This window comes from Hirundo rustica, chromosome 1, assembly GCF_015227805.2.
Source record: "Hirundo rustica isolate bHirRus1 chromosome 1, bHirRus1.pri.v3, whole genome shotgun sequence".
In the NCBI taxonomy this organism is placed as follows: Eukaryota; Metazoa; Chordata; class Aves; order Passeriformes; family Hirundinidae; genus Hirundo; species Hirundo rustica.
The window spans coordinates 46889563-46902314 of record NC_053450.1 but is presented as its reverse complement, the minus strand read 5'-3'; the positions used below and the strand labels follow the sequence as shown (position 1 = coordinate 46902314).

The following is a 12752-nucleotide window of genomic DNA, read 5'->3' as shown; positions in this document are numbered from 1 at the left end:
TCAATAACTGTTTAATGTAAAATCCATATGCAGTCCTTGGTGCAGGAATTCTCTAGAGAAACAGAGTGACTCTCTCAAGTGAAGTAACTGTACTTGGCAAACAGTGCTTGGCAGTGTGCCACCAACTGCAATGAAGCAGATGAATATGCTTTTGGTGCATCATATATTTAACTTCTTATGGTCCTTGTCCTCAGAAGCACTTTGATCAAGCTCAGATTTTTCTCTATGGTGCTGGAATGACCAAGGAGACTTGCCATGTATCTTTTCTCCACACATGTAGTGGAAACTGAAAAAAATAATGACAAGAAATGCAATATATTTGGCCGAGATTCTTTCGCTAGCAGGAAGAGCTGTCCTAGCTAGAATATCAAAACATGGTAACACCAAGTGTTCACAAGATTTATCTTGTTGTCTCACTGTGCACAACATACATACTTTGGGAAAAAAATCCCCTGGAAAGTTTTCAAGTGTTCTAGTGAAGGAGAGATGGTCCTGGCATTACCAACTCATTCAGAAAGATGAACAATTCCTGGGCACTAGGAAGAAGAGAAAAGAGGCAAGAGAAAGAAACCATTACAGTGGAATCGCTATTGCCTCCTGTTTGCTAAGTCCATGATCACTCGTGGTGCATGTTGCCTGTGAAAAGCTATTAGGTGGCACAAGCTCTCATAACTAGACATGAAAGTAGGTGTTTCTCAGGATGATGATGAAATTTAATTTTGGTCATAATTCAGAGAACAGAAAAACTGACTTATCTAGGAGTTCCCAACCTTGTGATACTCCAGTGCTGATGGAGACCAGCACTCAAAACAATGGGCCCCTAATACACTTCTAGAATTCTTTTCAGATGGCATCAGAGAGAAATCTCTGAACAAAGCTCAGGACTGCATCTCCTCATTGGCAGGGGACACACAGCTATGACCAGTAACCTTTTCAATATCAGAAACAGCTTAGGTGATAACAGAAATGGCTATCAGCTCTATCTGACACACTTACTCAACCTGTCAGAGTCCTAGAACTAACCTAGAACCCAAAGCATAGAATGGAGTCCACCTAACCACCTAAAGGTAAAATAAACACCCCCAGTGGATACATACCTCATGTCTTTGCCCTCAGAACACCCTTAGCCTTGAAGCTATGACTGCATATGATTGAGTAGCCTGCTTTCAGGCAAGTTTTATAGCCCGTGATGCCAACAGGGCTAGCAGGGAAGTCCTCTAACATGCCCTGTGTCTACTCACATTCAGGTGGAGAATTGCAGACTTCTGTTCTAGCATGTCTACTGCTGCCGAGTTATTCAGCAACTCAGCCAGCTGGTATGTTCACGGCATGTTTATGCTCCTTGTTCTAATATTACTCTGGCTATGGCTGAGTAAGACGCCAAAGTGACCTACACGATCTAGGAGAGTACCAAGCCTGAGCTGGATACCTCTGCACGCAGAGCCAGCCAGTGGAGAGGCAGTTCTCACATGGACATGGGAGACTATATAAAGCGGGATCCCTGAGGACTAAAAAGGGAAAATAAACAGTACAAAGCACTGTGCAGGGAAATGGGATCGTAAATCAAGCTGGAGACAATAAAAGCAAGTGTCTGACACATTGTGTCCTACCAACAGCATATATGGCAGCAATGCAAAAGGTTAAGTGTCCTTTCCTGATGGCAGAAGAGAAGGTGCAGTTGAGGGTTTATCAGTAGTGTGCCATATTTGATCCTGCATTCAAGCTCCTCCAGTGAGATCCAAACTGACATATGCTAGAAAGACATCAGACTCGTAATTGGACCCTTTGCTTATAAACACAACATAGAGGATGACAATATGCAAGTGGCTTGAGTTATTAAATTAAATGCTGCAGGAAGAATGCAGTGAGAAAAGCATTAACATCAGAGAGAAGCACTATTAAATCCATATTTTTATTGCCAATCTCTTGTAATGACTAAATTAATATAGTTCAGCATCTTATCTATCCTTGGTTACAAGTATCGAAAGAATTTTTTGGAAATTTTCCCCCCATTTATCCATTATCTGTATTCCACAAACATCACAGGAATTGTCAGCAATTAACATAAATAAATCATCACCTTTTCAGAGAAAGCTTCAGTACAAGAATTTCAGATGATAGCAAAAAATATTACTAAATAGCTCATGAAGGTCCTGTTCCATCCCCCACTGAAGTCAATGGGAATCTTTTCACTGACTTCAATGGACACTGGATCAGACCCAAATTGAAAAGATCAATAGCGCACACATTAGGATAAAAGAGCCGCTATGCCCTCCTCCAGAAAAAAGAACATGAGTTCAATTCAAACAACAGATAACAGAAAGGAAGCAGTTGGGGAGGGCTTTTTTCTCCTCCTTTGAAAAAATCTGCAAGAGAACAGCAATTCAAGATCCTGAGAGCTAAATCTCACCGAGTTGTAAGTACCTCTCATCTTCCACTGTCCTCTGAATAGGTGGGGGTGACTGACACTTTGAGAGATTGGGAGCACTGTTTAATAAATCAGCTCCCTTCTTCTCATTCCGGTCTTTGGTTGAGAGTACAAAATGAAGATTCAATAAAGCAACTTTACTCCTTCCACTGAACTGTCAAAACTTCAGAGGAAGATATCTGGTGCTTTCAAATGCAAAAACTAGAAATCCTAGTATCAATTTGAGAACCTTAAGTGGCAGGCCCAATTCTCAAGCATGTTACAAGGTTGGTACAACTAGGGGCAGTCAAGACACCATGATACTCAAATGCCATGTTTCATATTCAGGGTTTTACTAGAGGGTTGCCTTAAACCACTGTCTTTTCATCCTGTTTGCTCCATCAACATAACTGTTGATTTTAGCCAATATAACTGAATGGGAGAAGACCATACACCTGGATCAACACGTACAGTTCATAAATGCTCGCAGTGCAGCCCTCTGTGCATCTCATAGAGCATCTCAGTGGAGCTCAGTAAAATCCAGACAAGCTAAAGCAGCTGGCTCAGCCATTTGAAGAATGGGGTTTGAAGGGCTTCACCACTTAAATGTGGCATTCACAGGATAACGGCCCAGGCATTTTTACGTAATGGACATCTTAGGTAACACTTCCCTTCCTGAGACTCAGACTGGAAAAATCTCATCGAGATACAGGATACACTCTGCCCTCCTGCAGAGAGGACATAGTTGATCCAAACAGCAGAATACAGTAGAAAAAAGTAAATTTTTTAAACCCTTTGCCTTTCATTAATAACTTAATGACAGACATGTTTGTAGACTTATTAGTAGACACCTTAGAGCATCTCCTAATTTCAGTGGGACTCCTCCAAAAGGAGACAACCAGGGCAACTGTGTAAGACCCTGTTGTGTCAGAGGACTGTGATGAGAAAGGGAGGTGCAACCAGCCCTTGTTGATAACATTTTCTTTATGAAAACCTTTGAGCAGGGCACCCAAAAATGCTTGTGGAAGAGAAAGACAAACATCCAGTGAGCTTGACTAAAATGCTAAAAACAAACCTTATTTTTACCTTACTTTTACCTTATTTTTGTCAAATATATATTGTATTTCAGAAAATAAAGGCTTCTTTCTGTCACATTTTTGTCACAGATTATCTAAAAATAATCTCAGCCAATGAGGTTGTCTTGAATGTTGTGCCCTTAGTGTGAGGTCGCACACGTACCCTAGGACCCTGCATTGAACCTTTCTCACTAACAATCAGTTTAGGTTTTTGTTGCTTAAGAAGAAATCCTCAACTCCAGCCACGTCATTCAGGCCCCTTTTTCAACTCTAAGGGTGTATTTAGGTCATTTATATTTAGAAACAGAGGACAGTTGGCTTTTTGTCAACTTTGTACTCCAGAAGGGTGTGTAGTTTCAGTTTTTGTTCACTTCACTGGCTTTCAAACAGCCTGGGCTCTACCCATTCACTATCACAAGTTTCCTTGAAAGACAGACAAAGATATTTTTAGGAACTTAAACAATTTCCTTCAAGATTAACTTTTATTTCCCCATCCTCTGCTCTCCTCTGCATGTGTATTCCTACCTTCACACATGCACCTCAGCTTGACTAATCCAGCATCTTTATTTTCACTCTCATTTAGCAACACAGCTCTCAGCAAGAACTGCTGTGTTCAGGAGCAGTGGTTCAGGATTCTTCCTATTTACTGCTCCCCTCACCTGCTTTTCTTCAGTTTCTTAACCCAACTGTGCAAGCACTGGTCAGTGCATTCTGCTTGCAGCTTTAAAGCAGACAAAACACTTTGTGGAAGGGGGCAGCAACTAACTAACCAGAAAGGAGAGACAGCTGTTATCAGAAAAAGGTAAAAAACCCACAGGGATGAATAAATGAGATCTGAGACAGTGAAGGGGAGAGTCAGGGGACTCAGGCAGGGTGAGTGCTTTCTGGGAGAGGAAAGGAAGAGACAAGTTAAGACACTAATTTTTCAACACAGAAAGAGCAAAAGAAAGAAGAGAAGTATGAAGAAAAATAGAGAAAAATGTTTAAGTTATTTCAAGTCAAGAGAGAATATCCATACTGCCAGAAATCATGAGCACTGTAGAAAAATATGTTCTGGTAGTTTGTAGGAGTGATTAGAAAATGATTGAATTGATTGTATCTCAAGTCAGAAATACATTTTACAGGCAAGAAAAGGCAAAGCAGTATATTAATAAAGGTAAACACTTCTTGCTGCTGCAGATTTTCATCTTCCATAATTTGAAGTGAGGATTAAAATCATTTGACAGATCCACTTTACTTCCTCAATCTTTCTTTTGCTCCTGCCCACTTATCCCTCTTCTGCTCATCATCTTTTCACTCTTCATCCTCAAAAGTGATACTGCGATCTGACTTTTATGTCTCGTTCTAACAGGGCTTAGCCTGTGGACCTACTGGAACCATAACTCACCAAGCTTTCCAAACATGAGCACACACAGGTATTTTCTAAAAGCATTCCTAAATGGAAAGGGAATTTTCTTACTTACAAAATCACAATAAAAAAAGGTTTTGTTAAAAACTCCACTACACAATGAGTACACAGGCTAAAAGTAAAACACGAATTAAAGATATAAGTGCCTTTCTCTTGACACTGAGCCTGTTTGGACCTACAGTGTGTACCATCAAAAAAACCCTACTAAATTTAAATTCAGCAGATTTCACATGATTTTCTCAGTAAGGGGGCAGTCTACAATAATTTCAAAGAGGAAACTAGTTGGTAGACAGGTCCATTCACCCAGTTCTACTCAGTTCAGTAGTATCTGATCAGCACTCAGTTCTGCCCCTTCACTGAAGCCGAGATCTTATTTTTCCCTCTAACAATTCCCTTAATTCCTCTCAACTTTCAGTTACTGATTACTGTACAGTCATTTGTAGTTAACAGATTAGAGTAACACAACATCCAGCTCAGATCTGCAACAGGCCATTGTGTAAATTCATTCATTATGTGACATTATGCCACTTAAGCCCTGCTCACAAAAGCCCTCTGCGTTCACAAATGACCTAGCAAAATACATGTAGAAGCAAAGCGTGGAAAACTGTACAGTATGAATCTAGAAAAGACACACTGCAGTCATATATCCTTTGGTATTAAGGAAATTTATAATGTTCCATTTATAATATAATCCTGTCCCCAAATCTGTTTACAAAGGTCTCAACCAAGCATTCAAGTGCAGGAATAAAATAACTGAAAAAGGAGGGATATCAGAAGCAGAGGATGGGAATCAGAAATAGAGCATTGCACGAAGCCACAAAGTGATAAGTATTGTTTACCTGTCAGTTGACATTGATTAATCTTGTGTTCTGTGATATCGCTCAGTGACTCAAACACCTGGAGGCAGCTGTCACAGCTGTGCACAGCTTCTTCTTCCAACTCCTCCCCTTCATCCGGCCTTTTCTTACAGTCTAGCACATCTCCATCTTCTGCCTTGTCTTCTAGTTTACAGTTAGGGTCTGAAAGAATATCAAGACTCTGATGTAAGGCGTGTAAGAAGACAACATTCAAGAAGAAAAAAAAAAATCAAAATAGGTTGTTGTGCTAATGACGAGAAGAAAGCTATTTGGCATGAGCATGCAGCACACTGTAGAATTTATTGCTAAATAAGCAAAAGAGGCTTTTTCCTTTTTTTTTTCCTAATCTCAATGAAAAGCAAATTTCCCTTCTACTCTCACAAATGCAGCTTCATTTCTCACTCAAGCTATTCTTCCATGCTTCAGCGTTAGCTTTGTCAATTTTATCACAGCTATTGAAGCTGCTTTGATCATCGTAAGAAAGGATAAACCACCTATGCAATTAGTTTTTCAATGAAAAGAAAAATCAAATCAATGAGTGTGCAGGAACTTCTTTTCACTGTTAACTACAGCGTTTCACAGGAAATTACCAGAATTAAGGGACTAACAAATTTGATTTACATAAACATGAAATTAATCTTGATTTTACAACCCACTACAATACTCCATCACCACACTATTTGACACAAACAAAGCCCTGGAAGGCTTATACCCTGGGTCAAAATGCTACTCCTGCTCTGAACTTGTGTATGAATCAAAGACAATGCTCATCAAGTTCCTATGTTTGCCAAATCATGGAAAACTGGAAACTAACTACTCTAGTATAAAATCTATAGAGTGCACAAAGAAAGCTTCATCCATTTGACATATTAACAGGCATTTGGGGATAGCACGATAGCTCCAGCCTCAGATCAGGAATCCTGAGCCCACCTGAAGCTTCTAACTGGAAGAAACATGCAGCCTCACCACCTACCCCTGTGTGCAGAGACACCTCACAGCCCACTGCACTACCTCCCTTCTGCAGATGACCAGCTCAGTGAAATAATGTGTGGCCTAGAACTTTTCTTCCTCCTCTGAGGGGGAACACAGTAGCTTTAACCACTCCTGACTTTTTGCCCATTTTACTAAAAGCTTCCTTCAAAGACAGAAATAAACCAATCTGTCTTCCCTAATAAAGCAAGCTGGCACTAAACTTTGTTTTTCCTTGGGAACCACAGCACAACAAGTGAAATGCAGAAGAGAAAGGGTTGTGCACATTCCAGCAAAAGGAATGCAAGTGTTTCACCACTTTTCCCTTTTCTGCTTTGGCTGCCTCATCTTTCCTTTTAGATATTTGAGAGAGCTGAGACCGAAACAAGTCATTTTAGAAAACAAGGACAAACTTACATAACAACAGAAGATTTTGCAAGTACAAGTACAAGTTTTAAGATGTTGCACTCTTTAGCCAAGCAGGTGAGTAACCAGGAGTAGTCTCCCTGGCCAGGGGAACAGAGAGGTGGTATCTGTGAATGCACCTTATCTAGCCTTGAAATTGATTAGAGTCACGCACAACTCCTCGGAAGAAGAGAAACCAAAACACACCAACACCACATTAATAGTGAGGGTGGGGTGGTGTGTGAGGAGAAGCAGGAAGGCAATTCCACTTTAAACCACTCACATCCGCTCTCAGTCATCTGGGCACAGCCATTCCCGTATTTCTTGCTGCCCACAACCAAGGTCAGAGCTCTCATCATCTCTCGGTATCCTTTGGTCCATACTCCTGCACCCTGCCCTTCAACTGTGCAAACACAGATGGACCCGCAAGCAGAAACTGGAAATGACCCATGTCAGGAAGTCTTTCTCATGCCATGTGGCTTGTGATCAAAACCGAGGAATTTCTTTGATGGGGGTAAAGGGCAGTGTTTATTTTTATGGGAATTATATTACAGAGAGAAACCAGATCAATTTTTAAAAATAAAAAAAACACATTCTGAAAGCAAAAATATATTTGCTGTGCAAAAGCCCTGTCTATACACTGAGTCCTTATATGACAAATTACATCCACAAGGCTCTTTCAAGAGTGGAAATTTCCACTTGGGCAGCTACTTCCAAATAGAAAAGTAGCCTGCAAATTTACAAACCAAAAAAGGTATGCTAATTATAAAAAGACTTTATTGCATTTTAGCCATTATTGAATATTGTACATCTAAGAACTTCCATTGCTGCTTCATTTTCCAAAATAGTTTGAAAGATTAATAAAAGTAGCTAGGAAATCTCCAGGTTCTAAACAGCTCAGAAAATGAAATAATTGTCTTAACTGTTGCAAACTGACCCCAACATCATTAAACACTTGTTGGAAGGCAGTATGTGCACGTTGCATTCTATTAGTTGTTCAGCTCAAGCTCCCAGTTTCATCTCATAAAATTGACAGCACTCAGGGAAATGTGGGCACTAGGTCTGAATTTTAACATGAGTATTTAAATGCTGCACATAAAGTTTACGGACCTGTTTGTTTTAAAATAAGGGTAGTGTCTGACTCTGCTTTAAGTACAGTACTGAAGGAAAGAAAAGGGAGGGGAGAGAATTCTCGAGACTCACTATTCAGAAACATTTGGGTTTTACAGGAATTCAGCGACACACACACACACACACACACGTAGGGACACATGCACCCCTTAGTGCACAAGAGCCTGAAGGATCACTCAATTTAAATCTTCTTACTTAGCGACCAATTATTAAAATTAGAATCATTTTAAGACTAATAATGTTTTGCTTCTCCTTCTGCATTTGCAGATATAAACTCTACAGGGACAGAAGTCAGTCAAGCTTATTCCCTTCTGCTGCAACTTTAGAATACATGCTCCAGCCAACTGGCACATTTGTTTTTAGGTCAACACTTAAGTGGGACCCTCTGGGACCTAGGTTCGAGTTTAGCCTGTGACAGCTTTGTGAAATGAGTTCTGGCAGTCTCAGCCCCTCTCAATGAATGTATTTCCACTGTGATCTGCTTCTGTGAAGAGATGTCACCACCAAAATAAAAGTATATTTAAAGAGAGCAAAAATCATTTGGAAGTTTTGTGAATAGATAGCTGTTCAGTTACAACAACAAATATCTTCCATCAAGAGCTGGTCTGACCTTGAATAGTTATTTAAATTGAGGATAAGCTGCCTTAGTTGAGCAACTCTTTTGGAAGACTAGAATAAAATATTTTATAAATGCAATATGCATTCATGTGTACTTTCTCCTTAACCTCTTGTTCAAAGCTCAGGCTCACATACAGGCTTCAAGGCAAATGTCATTCATCTCCCACATTTCTTTCTCCGCAGTATATGCAACAATCACAGCCACAATTCCCTCAATAAGATGGTGTTCATAGTAAAATTACTTTTCCCAACATCTGCAACTACCACTGTGATTTCCAGAGGCTTCTCTGCCCTGTTTTGGAGGCTGCCCATGCACCAACTGAAATTTTTCTACGCCCATCAGCAACAATACACACGCATCTTCTCCACATTCAGATACCACTGAAAATTATCTAGTGTAAAAATCAATGAAGGCTGCTTTTTTGGAAGAGAAATAAGTTCTGCTTATTAAGAGGCCTAAAAAAAAAAAAGAGAGAGAGAGAGAGAGAGAGAGAGAGAGAACAGTTGTCTTCTCTTCCTGATTATGTTAACATTATTTATAAATTGAAATTAAAAGAAGCAAGATTTTCACATTACTGTGTTCCCTAGCAGGTGGTTCTCCCCTTCCCTTCTTCCTCCTTCTCATAAGGGATGTTATTGCTGTAACTTGGTCTAATAAAACTGCAACTTCAGGGAAAATGAAAAATTGCATTGGTTTAAAAGTGTTGGAGGCAATAAAGCCATGGACTTCAATTAATTTCAAGTATGGGAGCGGTTTAAGGCCAACCAGCAGAAATTCTATTCTGCCCATGTAAAAATGAGTTTTCACCACATTTACTTTTTATAACCCTTATAAAAGTCAAGTAAAGGTAATGAATATCTAAAAGTCATCTCAGTGGACTGGCAAAGACTGTCTGTATTCTTGAAACTCATCTTACATATTTCTGCCTATGCTGCAAGGATCCATAGATAATCCCAACTAAAACATCAAACTACCAAGAAAACAACCTCCTTTCCAATCCATTTCACTGCCACGCAGTAGACCTCCTTCCAAGCCACTTCTGCATGGAAAAGTGCTGGCAAAAGAAAGGAAAACTTAGATCATGTGGTTGCAATTATTACCAGGCAAGGAATATTTCTTCAGCTCAGTGGTAAAGTAAAACTCTGTCGCTCTCTGCTCCCAATAGTGTCCATCGCAAAACAACTGCCTCATTAAATCTCTGCAGTAAGATTAATATGCCGTAGCTGCACTACATTATAACTTGGTACTCTATAAAAAGCACATTTAATGGTTAGAGCCAGAGCTTAGATACAAAGTATTACTATAAAAACTTCTGGCAGTGCGTACACAGTCCAGGCCTTCTGTACTGCTTTGCTCTATCAGGCTTTTTGTTTTTAATATCGGTGTTGCATTCTTGCTATGGAGAAAAACAGAATGCTAAATCCTGCCTAGAAATAAACAGAGGACAGCACAGGACATGATGGCAAAGAAAGAACTAGCGGTGCAACTTCACCACTGAGAATTATTTTAAGAAAAAAAAAAAAATAAAGCAGAAGAGACACCACTCCCTGACACTGATCTCTGGTTTTGTAGCTGTCCATTTTTCACCTTCATATGTCTACAACAGGGCAAGTTTGGTCTTTTCAAGAATTTTCATATAGCTAAACAGAGACACATGTACACTGAAAAGAGTTTGAGAAATTTCCCATTAAAAAGGCAAAGAACTCCCTCGCTTTTATTTACTCTCTTTAAACAACCTACTTTATGCACAAAGCCATTAGAACCTATAAAAAGCACCAAACACAAACCCACAGGACACACACAGAAATATAAAGCTGAAGAAAAAAATTAACTGCATTCTTCACTTTCATAAGAGGAATAACTCCAACTGTTCTCAAAGAGATTACCTACATTTAGACATGACTAGCCTTCTAGGAATATCCTTAAGGAGACAGCCCTTACTCTAAAAGGTGACCTCAGCTGAATGAATAAGACTATTCAGATGAGTCAGTCCTTCTCTTCTGATAAAATTCAGTGAAACCAGTACCAAAGACAGAAACAAATTATTTCTTGCATTCTCCAAACAATGTTAGAGAATAAAGAAGCCCTTGTTGTTTCGGGGAATTAACAATTATTTCTTCGTGATTATTAACAATACTTATCCCTGTGATCCTGACTCAAACAACAGTTTTGTCCACCCAATCTCACTTACTAAAATTACAGAGCCCTTAATTTATCTCTGGCAAGAAATCATACAAATAATTTTTTATCACCCCATCCACGTATTTTAGAAATACGGAAATGGTTTAAATGAAATGAATAATAAAGTTTATCTGCAATGGCATGGGGGGGGGGGGGGGGGTGGTTACATGGGGAATGTAGAGAAGGATTAAATTTAACAAAAAGGGAAATAAGAAAAAAAAAAACCCAAAACATGCTGTACTTTAGATACATCTCACTTTCAGTCAGCCTACAAAAGGCAGAATTTCTAACTGCCAGAAACTGAAAGGTAAGGGTAGAAGAACGTTATTTTCCACTGCAAGCCCCAAGAATGCATTCTAAGCTGAAACAGAGAAAGAAGAGTGCAGGCTTTGCAAAAACACCCCAATACAAAAATCCCTCACACTGTTGTCAAATGGTAAGCAAGCACTAATGAAGGAATTCAGCATTACCAGTCTGTGCGGCTGTGTGTCCCACACCTGCCTGATGGTCCTCTGTTTCATTTTCTTCTACTGTCAGAAAAAGGTAAACAAAACAAAAACAAAACAAACAAAAAAGATGTTAGGTAGGTAGCTGAAGTGTTTCGAGCACCTTTACACCAGCCTCAGTTCTGAAAGCCAGCAATGCTTGCACAACACGGGCAAGAAAAGCTGCACTGCAAAGTGCGAAAGTGTAGACCAGACCAAGACAGAATACATTGCTGTATGGAAGCTACAAATCTGAGAGCAGAGTGACCAATTCGTTTTCATGGCTTAAAAAAACAATTCGAATTTCCTCTGGGATATTTGTCTTCAATGCACTTTACTGTATTTGATTACAGATCTAATAAGAGAACAATTATGGGCTTTAAGATTCTGCTTGCTCCACACAGATAAGAGAAAGCCTTCTCCTGGCAGATGGGAGAGGTGTGTGTTCTAGTTCACACATAAGCTTTAAAAAATAGTAATAATCCTATATTCAGTAGCAAACAGCAGTGCAGACAGCCTTGCAAAGGAGAACTAACCCCATGCTGTTTTACTGTATATACCATGCCAGCATCTTTCCCTTGGCTCACAGTTTTCCAGAGCAGTAGAACTAAAAACAATACAATTCTTGTCAGATTCACTATTCAAAACATGTTGGGTGAGTGAACCTAACAAGAGCCATTCTGCTGCTACTTTGAAAAATTAGAGAGCGCTGTTCTCTTAAGTTCTGATACGATGCCTAAGTAAGATTGACTCTCCCAAAGCAAAAGTAAGGGAAGAGCTAAAAGGCAGAACCATTTCCTTTTTATTCTCCCAAAGACTGAGTTCTTTGAGTTAGAGAACAGCAGAGAGAAAAGAATTCATTGTGCCTCCACAGGGGAAAAACTGAAAGGGGAAAGACTGCACTTCTGCAGCATTTCCACTCCCAAGAATTCAGACCTCAAAAAATAATCATGCAACTGAATTAAAAGTCCAAAGATTTGAGGTGTTTTTCCTGGTTCTTGGGACAAGAGAGTGCAACACTTAGGGGTCACATATAAATCTAGACATATATGCAAAAGAAGAGATACATATACACACTCCACAGGTACCTCTTTTCCTCCTCCGCCAACCCCAAGGCTTCATACAACTGGTTGTTTCTAGAATCTGAGTTTCTAGAAAAAAAACACCAGTTTTCATAAGGACACTCTTAGAACACCAGAAACTTGTAATACAGT

The 12752-nt window shown here is 39.6% G+C and overlaps 1 protein-coding gene across 12 annotated transcripts in view; it reads right to left on the bottom strand.

Annotated features, from left to right (window-relative positions):
* Positions 1-12752, bottom strand: part of ZNF521 (zinc finger protein 521) — a 231910-nt gene that overhangs the window by 201065 nt on the left and 18093 nt on the right. For 4 of the 12 annotated variants that reach the window (XM_040061206.1, XM_058420464.1, XM_040061247.2 and 1 more), the window contains 3 exons: positions 12627-12689; positions 11524-11583; positions 5731-5910 (listed from right to left, as the gene is read on the bottom strand). In XM_040061206.1, coding sequence (XP_039917140.1) covers positions 5731-5910; positions 11524-11583; positions 12627-12689 — 303 coding nt within the window. The remainder of the gene's footprint in view (positions 1-5730; positions 5911-11523; positions 11584-12626; positions 12690-12752) is intronic. The other 8 variants (XM_040061226.1, XM_058420481.1, XM_040061268.2 and 5 more) reach the window with 4 other exon arrangements.